General features: G+C 45.0%; 1 protein-coding gene across 9 annotated transcripts in view; it reads right to left on the bottom strand.

The window, feature by feature from the left end:
- LOC135896929 (zinc finger protein 236-like) overlaps nt 1-18,767 on the bottom strand; it is a 159,735-nt gene that overhangs the window by 119,556 nt on the left and 21,412 nt on the right. For all 9 annotated transcript variants that reach the window (XM_070530766.1, XM_070530768.1, XM_065425466.2 and 6 more), the window contains 3 exons: nt 9,800-9,936; nt 9,595-9,722; nt 5,782-5,986 (listed from right to left, as the gene is read on the bottom strand). In XM_070530766.1, coding sequence (XP_070386867.1) covers nt 5,782-5,986; nt 9,595-9,722; nt 9,800-9,936 — 470 coding nt within the window. The remainder of the gene's footprint in view (nt 1-5,781; nt 5,987-9,594; nt 9,723-9,799; nt 9,937-18,767) is intronic.

Genomic DNA, 18,767 nt, shown 5'->3' with positions numbered 1-18,767 from the left:
CATGCCAGTGTTCGTACTGCTTCCGTTCGCGGCGCTGTTTGCTAGCGCGCTGCTGGAGTCTTACAATGGCGTCACTGTGCCTATTGCGGCCTGGCACCGGGCGCCCCAACACCGTCTCGGATGGTGGTTGCCACCCGCTCAGATGCTGTGTGCAGCGAACAGGGTAGAGCAATCTCACAGAGCTCATGTCTCCTCGCACCTGCCTGTTTTGTGCCCGTTTTGGGTGTTGTTTTTGAATGCTGGATGTAGCTGTCACTCATTTGGCCTGAGGCTTTTCGGAGCTGCCTGTCGCACGTGCAGGGACACAACCTGGTGAACTACGGCAGTGAGGTGTTGCACTTCTCGTCCCTCATTCTAGTCACCTTCACACAAATTGAAATTACTTGTTCGACTCAAGAAAGCGAGCTTTGTGAACGTGAACTTAGTATCTCAGTAGCTGCCCGATATTTTGCTCGTCAAATTGAACATTGTGAAACGATGGCTGCGCCAACACATAATTGCTCGCCCATGCACTATATACTTCAGTGTTTGACGAGTGTGTTGAGTGTATGCACCGTGAGCGGAGTCATTCCTGGCTTGCTGCCCTCTGCACATCGTCTGCACTGCCACCTGCTGCCTGGGCTATGATCGAGTTGGGTTATGATTTTGGTGCAGTGGCCGCCTTTGTTGGCTCGCAATGCTCGGCACCTGGCACAGAAGCCAGCAGTCACCAGTGGCTGCTGCGGCTCTCTCGGCAGGAAGGCGTGTCGGTGCAAGCGATGCTTGCTTGTGCCAACTAGTACTACATCGCCGTTTCCCGAATCCTGGCATAGAATTGTGCTGTTGAGTCTACAGACAACCATCTGCAGAGTTGCTGCTGTAAGCAGTGGACGCCAGCGGCATACCCCAGAGACACTGTCGGCGCGTGTCATGGGCAAAAGTGCATGGTGATTTCCTTGGCACGGCCACTGCCACATGTACTACTACTTGTTCGCAAAGCACACGTTGCTGTTAGACCTTGCGCCATGTTTTATCGGAGTAGGTAGCCTTTTAAGGCTGGGGGGATCGAGTGTCCCCACAACAATTACGCATAAACAATTTGTGCCTGAGGCTGTAATAGAGAGGCATCTGTCATTCAAAAGCTTATTTCACACCTATAAGCAGTCTGCTCAAACTGAAAACTGTAGCAATACTAAGATTTATTCTGGAAAAGGCGCGTGAAACAAACAACGAGGTAGAGAAGAAAGACTGTCATACCTCATCAGTTTCATGTGCCTTTTCCAGAAAAAATCAGTAGTGAATTGGCCAGTTCACCATTTTTTCTTTTTAACTCTGCAATTCACTTGCAGCAGGTATGAAGGAACGTTCACAACTACATTAATCATATGCTACAAACTGTATACAGTAGACTTTTGTTAATTCAACTCCGGTTAATTCGATTCTTCGGCTGAATTGAATTCTGGGGTTTTACATACCAAAACACCGATTTGATTTCGAGGCAGGCTGTAGTGGATTAACTTTGACTACCTGGGGATCCTTAATGTGCCCCCAATGCATGGGACACGGGCATTTTTACATTCTACCCCCATCGAAATGCTGCCACCGCAGCCGGGATTTGTTCCCGCGACCTTGTGCTTAGCCATACAACACCATAGCCACTAGGCCACCGCGGCAGGTCAATATTGCGGCTAATTCGATCCCAACTGAAGGTCCCGGTGGGCGCCTATACATTTCCATGGGCTATAACTTCTGTTATTTCAATTTCAAAATTGGCTTTCGCCAGATAACTCGAACTTAGCTATTCAGCTTCACCGTAATATGGCCCTGTTATGTGGCGAAGCATACCAAGAATGGAATGGTAAAGGGCCACTGTCACAGGACATATTATGTGTTTCTAAATTATACAGGCAAGCCTGCGCCATCTCTGGTCACAGTAGGAGCACCTAGACGCCTAACGGGCATACCAGCAACCATTGAGAGCTGTTCTCATGTTGCTGTGGCAATTTGAGCCCTCGTTTCACCCGCCATGCAGGTCTCGTACATGAAACTGTTAACGGGGCCTAATACAAGTTCTTTAATTATATGCATGTGCATGCACATGCCATGCACAGAGAAGCGCGGAAAAGCCATTTATGTTTTGGGAAAGCTAGTGAAGAGGAAGGCGGGAAGATGAAAGACCTCTGAAAGTCAAAGGGATGTTTAAAGCCAACAAAAGAGCAGGGGTTTATCTAAAACTCTGAAGGCCTGCCAGTAAACTTATTAGGCGTCTAGGTGCTCGTACTGAGACTGGAGAAGGCACATGTGTGTGTGTCAATTATGGAAAACATGTTATGTCCCATAACAGTAGCACCTTTACCCACTTGATATGCTTCACTGCATAACTTTAACGGCAATACAGTCAAATTTCGTCACTACGAACCCCACATTAATGTATTTCTCAAATTTACGTATATGTCAAATATCCCCGCCAGATTGCCTATATTTTGTGGGGATGCGCGACTCTCACGCATTCCCTGATATGTTGTTTTCTCGCATAGCTCCCGTCTACTGTAATTCGGCTTCGCCGCTTGGCTTTACTGCGGCAGTCGCTTCCAGGGTAGTACGAGAGATGGCGCGAGTGTTGCTCTGCTAACGCCACCTCACGGTGGGGTCACTTAGGCGCAAGGAGAAGGCTCTTCCTCTTTGGCTCGAGATCGGCAAGCGGCATGGACGTTCTGCACATGCGCCGATCCATGCTTCTGCGAGACCATCTCGCGAGGCCTATCCAGGAATGGACGAACACGATCATTCGAACCCACCACCATTCGCGTGACCATACACGCGAACGACCAGACGTTGGTGTCCAGCATGGGGCGAACACATTAGCTCGTTATCCGGTCGCGATGAGTCGGACTTCTGCAATTTGTCATGCACCCATCAGTATGTTTTGTGGACAGCAACTCGCCTCGCAGGCATTAATCTACGAAAGGTGCAATAAGTGCCCTTGTGATTGTTTGCACTACTGCGTTGCCGTTCCTTTGTCCCAAGAGCACGGGTGAGAGCCCCACAATTTTCAATGTAAGAAAACTCAGTGCCCTTCCAATTTGTGAAGAAGGATGACCAGCGAAGCTGTGTATGTGGGCCTCTTAATGACAAACTGCACCTCCGATGCGGGTCGGCCCGGCATTGCACTATCTTCGGGATCGGCCCACGTACGGGGAGTGCTTAACGCCTGCTTCACCTCCGCCGCGGGTCGGGCCGGCATTGCACATATTTGGGATCAGCCCACGTATGGGGAGTGCTTAATGCCTGCTTCACCTCCGCCACGGGTCGGGCTAGTATTGCACTATCTTCGGAATCCGACCACGTATGGGGAGTGCTTATGCCTGCTTCACCTATGCTGCGGGTCGGCTCGGAACTGCACTATCTTCGAGATCAGCCCATGTATGGGGAGTGCTTAACGCCTGCTTCACCTCCGCCACGAGTCGGGCCAGTATTGCATTATCTCCGGGACTGGCCCATGTATGAGGAGCTTTTTGCTGACGACACGAAAATTTCCTCGGAGGGTAGAGGTATACAGCTCCGCTGTAAAATATTTCAGAACTACGAATTACAATACAGTGCATATTTCAGAATAACGCACATAGTTTATTTTCCGCTTTACAACCAAGGAACAAGAGTATTACGAATTCGGCTAAAAGTAACAGCGCCACAACTCTCGCGTGAAACAAACCGAGTGCAATAGCTATCATCATCAACACCACATCGAGTGCCAACTGCTTCCTCACAAATTTCACCAAGAACTTCACGACAAAGGTTTGGCGATGTTCGCGCGAGATACAATGATGAAGCCGCAAGCGATGGCGTCAAGAAGTGAAAGCAGTTTTCACTGCCGGACAAATTGGACATATTGAAGGAAATTGATGCAGGGAAAAGGCAAACCGAAGTGTGCAGACAGTGTGGCATTGCCCCAATGACTGTCGCAACCATTTTGAAACACCAAAACAACATTGTCAAGCTTCATCAGGAATCACGACTTGCTCCTACGAGGAAACAGCTGCAACTGGGAAACTGTCAAAATGTGCACCAAGCTGTTCTCACATGATTCAAAGATACCAGGCTGCAAAAAGTTCGCGTGTCCGGCCTAATGCTCGAAGAAAAAGCCTGCGAATTTGCCGATGCACTTGAAATAACTGGGTTCAACGCCAGTGCGGGTTGGCTTTTTCATTTCCGCCAAAGGAACGAAATAACTTGGCAGGTAGTGTCAGGCGAAAAAAAGGTTGCTGACAGAGAAGGCGCGGATTCCTGGTGCAATTATCGTTTTCTAGAGGTGGCTGAATCGTACTCTGAAGAAGATATTTTCAACGCGGATGAGACCGCATGTTTTTATCAGCTCCTGTCAAACTGGACGATGCACTTCAAAGGGAAGCAGTGCAAAGGACGGAAAAGTCACATCTTCGCGTGACAGTCCTGCTCTGCTGCAATGCAACAGGCACGAAGAAAATTAAACCGCTCGTCATCGGCACATACGCGAAGCCTTGCTGCATGAAAAACGTCATGTTGTTACCGTATGACTACCGCGCCAACAAACAAGCCTAGATAACCAGATAACTTTTTTGCAAGTGGCTCAACAAACACGACAACCGAATGAGGAGAGATGACGGAAGAATTCTACTGGTTGTCAACAACTGCTCTGCTCATATTGTGAATGTTCGTTTGATGCACATTCGCTTGGAGTTTCTGCCGCCAAACAACACGTCCTTGCTGCAACCCCAGGACCAGGGCATTATAAAGAGTATGAAAACAGAATTTCGTAAGCGCCTTGTGCAGCAGTTGATTGTCAACCTAAGCCTAAAGCAGCCGACTGCAATCAACATTCATCAGGCAGCGGAAATGCTCATAGGAGCTCGGTGGAACTTGAAGGCATCTACCATTAGCAACTTCTGGTGAAAAGCAGGGCTCGACAAAGTGCCTGTGTAGCTTTAAGATGACCCATAGGTGACCAAAAACAACCCAGGAGACCTGTGGGCTGAGATTGCAGAACTGCTGCCTGCAGTCTCTTTCTTCGACGACTGTGTGGAGAGCGACAGCGCAGCACTAACGGCAGCGGACCTGACAAAGCAAAAGATTGTTAACTGCGCTCAAAACATCTCCAGTGACGATGGTGACCCAAAGGAAGACGACTGTGGGTCACCGAACACGTGTCGAACACTGATGTTTTAGTGCACATGAATAAAGTCCGCATTTTCATCGCTCGGTGCAATGACATACCCGATGAGGCATTGCACAAAGTGGTAGATGTAGACGCATTCCTAATTGGTCGTGCATGCTGCACACGCCAGAAGAAAATCACTGATTTCTTCAAATAAAGTAGCTTTGAAGTGAGCGAAACATTTTTATTTGTGAGTATGCTTGTCTGCACACATAGCTACTGCAAAGGTACGCAATTTTCATTCCTAGGTTTGTCCACTGGGTTATAACCGCAAGTTTTTCATTAGAACGGTATTTCAAAATAACGAACGGTTTTCGGCAGTCTCACGTGATTCGTTATATCAAGATTCGACTTTATTACCAAATGAATGAACTGCAAGTTTCGATTAAGGGTTTTTTTCTTTTTTCGTTTCTTTCTTTTTTTTAAAGCTTGACCAGCGGATAATTCAACCAGTTTCGTCGGCCCCATCAGGATCGAACTAACACAAGTCGACTGTATGATGGTCCGAATGATTTATAAGTAGGGCGTGCCAAATACTTGAAACTTTGTGCCTTGACACTTAAGAGGCAGAACAAATAAATAGCAAAGGAAGCCATTATACTTGCACGCACCTGAACATGGGTGTGTTCTGGTCACTGGGGGGCGCAGAATGAACCCTCTGGATGTGGGCACGCAGGTTGCCCCTTTGAGAGAAAGCAGCTGAGCAGAACTCACAGCGATGTGGTCTCAACCCACTGTGTTTACTCAAGTGAATTTGGAGAGCTCCTTTCTGATTGAATGTCTTGTGGCAAATCTTGCACTCAAAGGGCCGCTCTCCTGCACAAACGGATATTCAGCTCATCACAAAGCATCATCACAATATACTAGCACCAATATAATTTGAAGACATTTCTGTTGTGTTGGAGCAAATATTTTTTTGCACAGTAGCAACTGTTTTTGCTGACTAACCCATGGTGAATTTGCATACCATGTTTGCACAAATTAACCACGAATATAACGTTAAGCGAGGCTTTTAGCCCAAACTCTGCTTTGATTAATCTGTACTCTTTTTTGGGCTGTTTTGCACACACAGCCAATAGCAGCCCCTTACTTTGGTTTCACTAAATCTAAAATGCCCATTTAGTGTTGTAACTATAATGGGAACTACGGACACAGAATATTTGACCAAAGCCATAGTCTAAAACAGAATATTTTAGCAAACCATGACATGCGGTCTGCTACACTTATGCATGCCCGTGCAGGACCAATACACAGGCACGCACCAATACACAGGCACACACCGGTGCCTATGAAGGCCCACATTATGTTACCACGACATGCTGCACGAAGGGGCCAAATGCACATGCACCAGGGTAGCAGCATCAGCAAAGCCTATGTGAGCATGCACTGCAATTGTAGGGCTGGCCCTGTATCCTTTGTTGTGCTCTCAATTTCTTACAGAACACAGATGACTGAGAATAATCATAGTACACAGCCTCACTATCGTGCATTTCATAGGTTCCCCCAGAAGAGGTCTATGAAGTTTTTGTCTTTAAAGATTATTTAGTAGAAACCATGTCATGCCATGACATGTCAAAAAGGCGAATGTCTGCCACTCTACATCAGATGGTATAGAGTATATGACCTTTACCATACCATGCATGGATGTGTACAATATCACATCCAAGTGAGTACACAACTCAAACTGACAATCTTTTTTTCTTTTAATTGCTTCTAGATCTGTTGGTAGGAAATTTTTTTGTTAAAACAAGCTAACAAATACGCATACCTATGTATTTTTATAGAGCTATCAGGCAAAATTTAGTTTCTTTATAGGCATTCTTTTGTTTAGCCAAGACACTTTTCTGTATCCTATTTCCACATACCAACCTAACCTATCACTTCAATAAAAACAGTTACCAGCATCGATTCTCAACTCATTTGTCACATTGGTATTCCTTGAGTGAATTTATCGTTAGAAAACTGTTTCTTTTACTTCAGACTTCACTTGTTGCAAGTACAAAATGAAACATCACACAAAGTTTTATTTACTAAACCTTTGTTGAATTCAATGCCCATCTGTAATGCATAATTGGAATACAAAATTATGGGTTTTTACGTGCCAAAACCACTTCCCGATTATGAGGCACGCTGTAATGGAGGACTCCGGAAATTTGGACCACCTAAGGTTCTTTAATGTGCACCTAATCAAAGTACACGGATGTTTTCGCATTTCGCCCCTATCGAAATGCGGCCGCCGTAGCCGGGATTCGATCCCGCGACCTCGTGCTCAGCAGCCCAACACCATAGCCACTGAGCAACCACGGCGGGTCATAATTGGAATACCATGATGTGCACAAAAGGTATTTCATCAATACATTTCATCATACTAGTTATAATCTCATAAATCAGGATGGGACGCTTCAGCAAGAAAAACATGTTTTGCATCTGTGTACACTGGAGCCCCGGTTATGTGTCGCCTGATTTTGCAACGTCCTGTGTTTCACGACAGATTAGTGATGTCCTGGTGAACTCCCCACACAGACAATGCAACAATGCTTTAAAAACCTTGATTATACAATGCGAGATTACACACACCCTGTCTCATACGACGATCTGTGCAAAACTGCAAAGCCAATGGCACGCATGTGACACGTGCCGCCATCCTCCAGCAGCTCTCTTGTGGCGCCATCCCCGCTGTCAGGAGAGGGACAGCACCCCTTCGCATGTGGAAAGCTGATTGGTTTCTCTGCTCTCTCCTAAGCTCACTTCTCCTTCCTTCACGTATGTGGCCCCCTCATTGTCTGTTTCTCTTCCCCGTCATCATATCGCTCAAGCACCGGCCGCCTTAATCCCTTCTTTGTTTTTTATGTTGACTGCCCGCCCTGGTGCCTCTTCTTTTTTTTTTTTTTTGGTACCAAGCTCGCGATCTTTGCACAGTGCCAGGAGCACTGCCAGCTATATACTTCAACACGTGCAGTGCTGAGTCTTGCGAAAATGAAACTACACGTATTTCCGAAAGTAATCCTCCGAGAATACTGTGCTGCGTGTATGGAAAACACAAAAACATGTGCAAGGATAGAACTGATAAGCCACCGGAAGGCATGCAGATCGTATTAAATACGAAATTCGGAGGTTTCTCTGCACAGGCGTTGCTGTAGGTAACCTACTTGCGGACACTGCTGCACTTGAAATGAAGCTGTTGCTGAGTGGCTATAAGAAACTGACAGATGTCTTAAAAGTGTGTCGGTGAGAAAAAAAAAAAACATTTTAGCATGGTGGCAGGTGAAGTATGCAGCACCTCAACTAAAATGTGACTGGCACCTGCACTGCAGAATTCTTTTCACATTGACTTTATTAGTGGTTTTTGTTTCCGAGTGCCTATAGCTTAAATTGAAGCTCCTTGCGGCACTGTCATGTAAAGTCACGAATTATAGACATAATTATTTTTGGTCGAAATATATGATGCCCGGATTACACGACATTCTCACGCAGTTCCGAGAGAGTCATATAATCAAGGTTTCACTGTACAAGGTGTGCTGGCCAATACCAAGCCAGTATGTCCAAAAGCATGTCATACATCACAAAGCTAGGATTTTGGAATACAATCTACGTTCGTTACAACGGACTCGTGTACAAGTGACTTTCGGATACAACAGACCACATTTCAGCCTTAGTTTGTTCTACCTATTTTATTAATGCAATGAAGTTCGCTTTTAACAGACCACGGTACAATGGCCTATCAGCTACAGCGGATGAAATTAGCAAGCAATTTTTTTCCAAGATCAGGCATATAAAACAAACTTTTGCCATGTCAACTGACCTGCAAGGGTCAGCCGACGAGTATGGCTTAATATCGCGCGATCGAGGGATGAAGGCAGGGCGGAAATGTGCCGTCTTCTTTCACATGCGAGACACGAGGGAGGGGGGTAGGCGAGAGAAAGAGGGGTTCTACTTCGGCGGCTGCTGCTTACAGTGCGGCCGCCGTATCTTGAAAGCGGTCTGCGATGTGCACAACGTGCACACAGTGCCAGCAGCTTTGTATGCGCTGTGCTTTTGACATTTAGTTTGCTTTGAAGCGAAAGACAGCACGAAGATCAATTTGCTCGCTGCTGCTGCCGCCGTGCTTATCTTGCATAATTTGCTATCACAATTGATGCTTCGCCTTTAAGGCAAAACTAAGGCTTTTTTATTTTTTACTTTGTATCACTTTGGACGTTCGTCACTCACTCTTTACAATAAAGTTGTTAGACATTGTGATGAAACTTTCGGATACTATGGACTTTGCATAAGATGTACATCCTTTTTGTCAGATTATCAGGGTCTGTTGTAACACGAGTAGACTGTATTACTTTAGCGCTGCACAGGCCAAACAAAATTAACAGAAGTGTTAACGATTCCTATGCAGTACCCATAATGTTTCAAATGGGATTCTGGAGACATACCTGTGTGTATCCGGATGTGCCTCAACAGCTGGCTGGGCTTCTGAAATTGCTTTTTGCATGTTGTACATTTATGAGAGAATGATGAGCGATCAATATTTTTCTTGTATGTGCGATGGGAGAGGGATGCCCTGAAAATGAAAAATTATAAATAAAGAATACTTTTGACTTCAACATACTAATAAAATTGAGCATTAGGCATCCTCACTTAATTTTGTAGTGCATTTTCATGTGCTCCTTAAGAAGCGGCTGCTTGCAGAATCTTTGGGGGCACTGTCGGCAGAAGTAGAACTTCACCTTAGAAAGCTCATCCTTGTGCTCCTGGGCATGGCGGTCAAGGCGTGCCTGCATGGTACATAGTGCAAAACTGTTGAGTACCTTTAATGCTTTAATGCACTGCTGTAATGCTAGTATGCAGTACTATTAGAGGCAACTTAACCAACAGAACATTCAACACACACTTGTGTATGAAACAATTACAATCAACTTCATTACTTAGACACTGGCTGACTCAACTTTTTACTCAACTTTACTGGGTTCAAGAGTTCCAGTGTTTACAAATTTCTGAACTGGCAAAATGCTCTAAAATGCCATATGTCAGTTAAAAGATAGAGAAACAGCAGGGTGCAATATGTAAGTGCATCAGCCTCACCAACTGTCCAAACACAGTAGACTCCCTTTGAAATGAACTCGAAGGGACCATGAAAATTTGTTCATCTTATCAGAAGTTCATCTTAACAGAGGAATAATTGGCGACATGACCAGGTGCATTGAAATATCTTACTTCAACATGGTAAATGAAGTAGACTTACAACTGGGGTGAAATGACATAAAAGACACCTATTTAGCTGAACTTAATAGAAAACTATCCTCAAGTGGAACTGATGATGATGTATGGATTTCATTGGTGCAAGGGCCAGATATGGCGGAAGAGTACCAAGCCAAATATAGTAAGTGAAGTGCAGATGGTAGAAGATTACAAATGTCAGGGTTGCAAATCAGGATGTGAATGGTACATGTAACTTGGCTGTAGAGAGGCCTAAAATTAGTCGCTGTATAGTGCGTAAAATGTACAGGCATTAAAATAATGACAATGACTAGTGGCATATGGTATGAACATATAAGTTCTATTAAGGGATTATATGCTGGACAAGTGAGTAACAGTAGCACTCGTACCTCACCAGTGAGCCGTTCAATGCAAGGGCTGGGAGGCATCTGCTTCAAAAATGCTATCGTAGCAGCAGCCTCTAGTAAGAAAATGTGCTATGTATACCTTGGTCTGATCACTTGCAATGTGCCAACATCTCGCAAAAATGTTAAAAATAACTTGTTGTCAGATAGTGGTTCAATGCCAAAAAACATTGTGATGTGGAGGGAAATGTGTTGTCTGCATACCGAGAAAAAGTGCTTTTGTCGTTGGACTTCTACTTCTCGACTCTCTAAAAGGACGTGAACAACCGTAAACGTTTTGCCACATTTATTGCAGACAGGAGGACTATCATCAGTTAATAGGTAGGAGTGAGTTCTATAAGTATGACCTATCCTACGGCGACAGAAAATTGCCTCAGTCTGTCATGTCTTTGTTAGTGGTGGCCAGTTCCCTACGTTTGGCTTGATAACATGAAGTTTATTAACCATTTCAGTGTTCCACGTACGTTGCCAATGGCCCCTCAGTTTCTTGCGTAAGAAGGGCCTTAAATCTGCAACAGGTATAGCTAAGGAAGAATTACATGGTTTTGTGGTCACTGTTGTAGCTATGCGGTCAGCAACCTCAATGCCTCTGTGGCCAAGTACCCAGCACAAAATGATATCTTGATGAGATGCGTACAAAGTGTGGAGGATTGAAATAGGTTCGGTAAAGACAGGATTTTTATTCTTTCATAGAGAAATTAAGGCTTTGACGAAGCTCAATGAATCTGTAAATATTATTACTTTTTCTAGTTTTGTTTCCTTGATGTGCCGTACAGCCAACAAGAGTGCATAGGCCTCCGCCGTAAAGATGCTCGTTTCCAAGTGCAAAGAGCCTAATTCTGAGAAGGATGGGCCGACTGCGGCATAAGAAACGTTAGCATGCATCTCTGAAGCATCTGTGTAGAATTCTGGGCATGAGTACTTTGACTGAATTTCTAGGAAGTGCGTTCTTATGTGTATTTCTGGGGCACTCTTTGTAACTTCTACAAAAGACACGTCACAATCTATCAGCTGCCACAGCGATGGTGGTAATGGCTTGGCTGGAGCCATTAGCGAGTTTTCAAAAAGTGGGACAGCCATTACTTTGCTGAGGCTCCTCACACGCAGCGAGAAAGGCTCTCTTCTCTCACCGTTGGACAATTGTGGAAAAGTGTGGAACAAGTCGTATTGTTTATGGTTTCGTTACAAGGTTGTTCTGGGTTGGAGTGGGTTTTCAGGAAATACACGAAACTGGACAATGACCTTTGCAGACGGAGTGACCACTCATTGGACTCTACATACAGACTTTGTACCGGGATAGCTCTGAAAACTCCTGTGGCCAGGCCAATTCCTAAATGATGAACAGGGTCAAGCCTTTTTAGGGCACTCGGTGTAGAAGATTGATACACCACAGCACCGTAGTCTAGACACAATCATACAAGACTCTTGTAGAGATTAAGTAAACATCTTCTGTCACTGCACGAGTTGGTGTGGAAGACAATTTTCAGGATGTTCACTGTTTTCAGGCACATGGCCTTGAGGTATCTGATGTGGGGGATGAAACTTAGTTTTGGATCGAGTATGACACCTAGTAATTTATGTTCTTTGTTCACAGGAATGTGCTGTCCTTGCAGTTCGATAGTGGGATCAGGGTGCAGCCCTCTCTTGCAAAAATTACACAGGAGCTTTTATGTGGGTTGATCTTAAATCCACTTTCATCTGCCCATTTGGATACTTTCGTTAGTCCAAGCTGCACCTGCTTCTCGCAGACTGCAAGGCTACCGGATTTAAAACCTATCTGTATGTCATCTACATAAACAGAATAGAAAATGCCTGTAGGTAGTTAACAACGGAGCATGTTCATCTTCACAATAGAAAGCGTGCAACTGAGGACGCCTCCCTGGGGTACTCCAGTTTCCTGTATAAATGAACGAGAGAGTGTGTTGCCTATTCTTACGCAGAAAGTATGTTTCGTGAGGTAACTCTCAATAACGTTTAGCATGTTCCCCCTGATACCCATTTGTGACAGGTCTCAAAGGATTCCGTACTGCCATGTGGTGTTGTAGGCCTTTTCCATGTCAAGAAAAATGGATAAGAAGAGCTGCTTACGCACAAAAGCCTCACGAATATTGACCTCAATACACACGAGATGGTCAGTTGTTGACCCAACCTCTTTAGATCCGCATTGGTACGGATCAAGCATTTCATTTGATTCAAGGTAATGTAGAAAGCGACGATTCATAAGTTTTTCAAACAACTTGCACAGGCAACTTGTTAGCGCTATCGGACAATAGTTTGTTACTGAGGCAGGATTTTGCCCTGTTTTAACACATGGATGACAACAGCTTCTTTCCATGAAGATGGAAGATGCCCGGCTGCCCAGAGAGTATTGAAGAATGCAAGTAGTGTGATTTTACTTTATTTATTTATTTTTATTTTGAGATACTGTCAATCCCTGGTGGGGTGGTAACAGGGGTGGGTCTTTTGTGCGTCTTTGTGAAGGTGTTTAATCATCCCGTACATAACTCTGTCGGGACCCGGAACAAAATTCTGACATGTGTTTAAGGAAAGCTTTCAGCTCAGCAATGCAGAAAGGCTGGTTAAAAATTTGTTTGGGATACATTTGCAGTTGAATGGCTTCCATTCCTTGGTTTCTTTGTATTTCAGGAAAGACAAGGAATAGTGCATAGAGCTAGAAACACACTTAAAGTGCTCACCAAAAGAGTCAGTTTGGTCCTTCAGACTGTCCTCTTGTTCATTTACCAAGGGCAACGGATGGATTTGCTGTCCCTTCAGCCTTCCCAGCCCGTCCCATACTTTCCCCTCCTGTGTGTACAAACTAATACCAGAAAGAAATCTCTCCCAGCCTGCCCTCCTTGCTTGCCTTCATGTCCTCTTTCTCTGCGATTTCATCTGTTTAAATGCTATAAGGTTTTCCGCATTAGGATATGGACGAAAAATGCCCGTGCTTTGTTTTGTTTTTTTCGCACCTGCCTACAGTGATCGTTCCACCAGGGGACTCGTCTTTTGCATGGATTCCCATTTGTCTGCGGGATGCATCTTTCTGCTGTGTCTATTATAAAAGTGGTAAAACACACTACTGCGTCTATGCTAAATTCATTAATAAAATCTTGTGATATATAACTTGATTCTTTATATTGATCCCAGTCGGCAGATGATAGGTAGTTTCCACCGAGGAACATGTGGAAGGCATTCGTATTACTGTATCAGGTTTAGGGTTACAGGGAAGTGGACACTTCCTAAAGGATTTTCGAATACACTCCATTCTAAATACAGAAAGATGGCTGCAGAGCCAACTGCTAAATCTATTGAAGAGTACGAATTATGTTGCAGACTGTAATACATGGGCTCTTTTATTAAAAAGGCACGTACCAGTGGATGCAAGAAAGTTTTCTATTAGCTGGCCTCTCATGTCACATCGCGAGTCTTACCACATCATGTGGCGAGCGTTAAAATCTTTCACGAGTATGTAAGGCTCAGGAAGCAGATCAATAAGGTTATAAAAGTCCGTTTTCCCGAGACGATGATTCGGGGGTATATAAATGGAACATACAGTGACCAATTTATTTTAAAAAATGGCCCGAACTGACACTGCCTCAAGAGGCACCTGAAGGGTGATGTGTCGGCAAGCTACAGACATGTCAGCTACTATGGCTACACTGCCGGAAGCGTTAGCCTCATCGCGGTCTTTTCGGAAGATGCTGTAATAATGAAGAAAATTGGTGTTCATAGGTTTCAGATGCGTCTCTTGAACACACCGCAACTTTGGATTGTGTTTGTGTAGTAGTTCTGTAATGTCATCGAGGTTATGAAGAAGTCCTCTGACATTTCATTGTAGTATTTGTGTTTCCATTATGATAAATGTGTTTTGTACTGTGTGTTTAAGAGATGGAGATTAGCTCGCAGCCCTTTTCAGGCGCCATGACGTGAGGTTTGTCTTTTTTGTAGCAATCACGAGTCTTGCTGCTCCCTAGGTGCTGGCAGTGTTGTCTGGCTGGTTGTTGTGTCTATCACCTCTTGCAAGGCGCTGGCTTCCGAGCGCTGTGTTTGATGTGAAGGCCTCGACAAGTCGGACAAGACCTTTGGGGCCACCGCCCTGGAGGTCGATGGTGCCTTCTTCTGGGGTGGCGGAACAGCGCTAGCTGTAGCCGCCAGGGGCCAGATGGCGTCACCGCCGGCTCATTGCGTGTGGGCTGGACAACCGCCGGAAACCGTTCTGTCACTGCCCCCTGACGCGTCAGATCAGCAAGAGTGTTCTTGGGCAGGTAGGATACCTGCCTGCATGCCTCCTTGATTACAGTTAAGTGATGTTTTCCTTTACTTTAATTGTTACTATTTCCTTTTCCTTTTTTCATGATGGGTACGGCCATGAGTATGCAGCGTGCTCCCCATCACAGTTTACACAGTGGAGAGAGTTCTCGCAAGATTCAAAGGTACGTTCATGGGCACTGCCCTTCGCACAAGTTCGGCAGCCTCAGCAGCTCTGTGAACTGTGTCCCAAACACTGGCATTTGAAACATCTGAGAAGATTTGGCACATATGGCCTAACACGGAGCTTGATGTGCCCAGCCTCGATGGACTCGGGCAGAACATTTGTGCGAAAAGTAAGTATCAGGTGTTTGCTCAGGATTTCCTTCTTGTCACGCCTCATCTTAATTCGTTTAACGTTGATGATGTTCTGCTCACTAAAGCCCTCCAAGGGTTCAGCTTCAGTCAGCCAAAACAGGTGATCATCTGAGACTACACCACGGGTGGTATTCATAATACGGTGTGGGGTTACTGTTACTTCGGCATCTCCAAATGACTGTAGATTGGGTAGCTTTTCATATTCCTTCTGGTTGCAGAGCTCCAAGAGGAGATTACCGCTTGCCATCCGGAATGCTTTATAACCTGTACCAAAACTTCGGTAAGAGACTTCGGTAAACGAGGAAGGGTGAGATTGTTCACGTGGGTTTGTCTGGTTTTTCAGAGTGAATTACATGAAAATGGGGAAAGGTTCTTTTTGACAACCAAAAAACTCGAAGACTTCATCAGTGCACCTCCTCTTCAGGAAGCTATCAGGTAGTGAAGGGAAAGAAGCAGCCATACGCGAGTGTATTTTTTTCGGCAGTAACTCCAGCCACCCACCGTGGAGCCCTACAAGGAGACGCTGCAGGGACTGTAAAAACAGGTCCTGCAAACGCCAGCTGTACGTTACCACTATAACCAAATATGAAATAACCTACGTTGGCTATTCACACAAGGTTAACCCTTGCTGCCTGGAAAAATTGGAAGTAAGGAGAAGACAGGAGAAGACAGGAAAGAAAGACGAAAGTTGGAAGGAGAGAGAGACAGGAAAATGCAACTACCGATTTCCCCTAGGTGGGTCAGACCGGGGGTGCCGTCTACGTGAAACCAAAGCCAAAGTGTTGCGTCCACCGAGGGGCCTTAAAGGTCCTAACACTCAGCATGCCCTTTCCCCCGGATACGGCTAAGCCACGCACGGTTAAACGCGGGAGGATCCGACCCTCGCGTGCTCAGGTACATGGTGTCGCAACGAGTAAGCGAGTGTTTACAAGAAGGTGTTCTATTCTGGCAGCTGCTGCATATGGCGTGGCCACACAATACCTGTCTTGAATACTATCTGCAACACAGACAGTCTAGGTGCACTGAGGGCCAATAGCTTCGTACACGATTTAGCACCCACACGGTTGCACGTTACCTGTGTTCCCGAAGTGAAACGCCACTGTCTCTATTAGTTTCCTCATCTTGTTTTCGCCTCTATCCACAAGCGATCTGTGCCGCAGGCCTCCAGTAGGGTTTCTTTTCTCCAGTTTCTTTCATCTATAGAGCAAATTCAAGACTGGCCTTGTGCCAGCCACATGCGCACAATAATGAGGGGCCCTTTTATAGCAAAATCAAACCATGCATGTTTCATAGCCAGCAATGCCTTTCTGCTCATTTGCTATCCCTCCGTAATTGCCAAGCTTCCTGGCATACCATCCTACTCTTGGGGCTTTAATGGCAGGGCCCTTCACGAGATTATTCCCCAACCCAATCTAGAAAATGTTCAGAATGCAAGCAAACATTAAGGTTATCTGCACAGCTCCCATTTTTCCAGCACCCCATAATTCAGCCTTCACATAATATGAATCTGCTCCACATGTCCTACTAATGTTGAATTAACAGACCCTTTATATGAAATAATCACACCTCCACCTTTAAATTACCAATTTGTACAAATGCTATAAGATAGAAATGCAACAAACAATAAAATTACAGCAGCAGTAATGACTAATCGCAGAGCAGTATACAAAAGCTGCTTTTCATTCAATGCCACTTATTCAAGGCGTACAGGGACACTAAAAAGAAACACTTAATCAATTTAGACTGATAAATTATTTCTTTGAACATCTACTTTCACTAATTGCACAGTGATATGTTGATTATTAGAACAGAAAATGAAGGTCCAAGATCCAATTTTTTAACACTGTGTTGAAGCCCGACTGCCAGTACGTCGGTGTGAGATTACAGATTTAGAAGTATTTTTTTCGTACTTGGGCCACTGTGTCTAATTAAATGTTCTTCAAGCTTGCCAAGTTCAGTTACGAGCTCCTTTAGAAAACAACATAGTCCATCTTTATGGATATAACATTAACTAGGCCACAGCAGACGCCTTCAAAATCCATGACGTCACAGTGAGCTCGTGCAGGAACTTCCGCTGCCACCCATCTTTCGTTTTTTGCGTCTATTCCGGCTTACCAAGCCTCTACTCATGGCAAGAATGCTTTTATTTGTAGTGCAGAAAGGCAAGTTCAAATAATTTTTCCCTTCAATGCCCCTATAAGAATTCCTCTATGGAAAAGGGTATCAACTGCAGATAATAAGAATCAATGACTTGAAATACAGTGTAACCTCAATTTAACAAACCTCAATATAATGAAATGCACAATGTAACAAACTGTTTTCATTTCCTGATCTAGTTCCATTAAGAATTGTGTATTCTTTTTCGCGATTTAACGAAGTAATTTCGTGACACAGTTCTGATATGACGAAATTTTCAGCCATTTCAAGCATGTACTTGTATGGCTGGTAAATCTAGGAGAAGATCTATAAAAATGTCAGCCAAGGAAAAAGTTATTTGCAAGCGTCCTTCCACAGGAAATGTTTGAGCGATAGAAACAACGCTGAAGTGTGCACATTGGGACACAGCATGCAGTAAACAGCATTGTGCCATTTGTCACATAACAACGTAGGGAGGAGCAGCTCAGAGCGCGTGAAGAAACATGAGAGCTGATGATTTCTTCAGTGCAAGAGGGGTAGGGAAGAAGTGAGCGCCCGGTGACGTGATGAAGCATGTGGTAGAGGGGAGTGGGGAGGGCGGGGGGGAATGGGTGGAGCAGGAGGTGAAGGGGACACATGCCAATCCGCTCTCTCCCCCTAATGTGCGTCTCCTTTCCTCTACCCTTGCTGTAGCTGTGCATGGCTCTTCATATGCAGGCCACACGCCATACCTTAAAGGTAATGTCCGGCAAGTCCAAAGGGCGAGCTGATATGGTTGGTGCATAATGCACATTTTGTTAGGGCACATCTAGTGTTGCCAATCGCATAATCTTAAGTTTATAAGGCACAGTCCAAAGCGTTTGCTTGAATTGCAACGGCAAGAGTTCTTGGTCCTTGAGCTAGATCTTTACCTAGGCATGTGCGACACCAATAGAACTATGAAAGGTGCACTTGTGCACTTTTCTCTTTGCTATCGCCATCAATGCTCTGCCTTTCTGGTGAAACTACAGCATTTTTTTTTTATCGGGACGAATTTCTGAATTTTTTCGTACTTTTGTTTTAAATTTGAGGGCGCCATCCGATGACGGCTGTGGGCACTAAGTGCAGTTAGCGACAGCATTTAAAATGTACGGCGCCATGTGACACAACATGCTAATTTCAGACACCGTGAGCCATACTGATGCATTGCTCTCGGAGCGATCTGCACAGCATGCGCTGGCGTT

This window comes from Dermacentor albipictus, chromosome 1, assembly GCF_038994185.2.
Source record: "Dermacentor albipictus isolate Rhodes 1998 colony chromosome 1, USDA_Dalb.pri_finalv2, whole genome shotgun sequence".
Taxonomy (NCBI): Eukaryota; Metazoa; Arthropoda; class Arachnida; order Ixodida; family Ixodidae; genus Dermacentor; species Dermacentor albipictus.
This window is presented reverse-complemented; position numbering and strand designations above follow the sequence as displayed.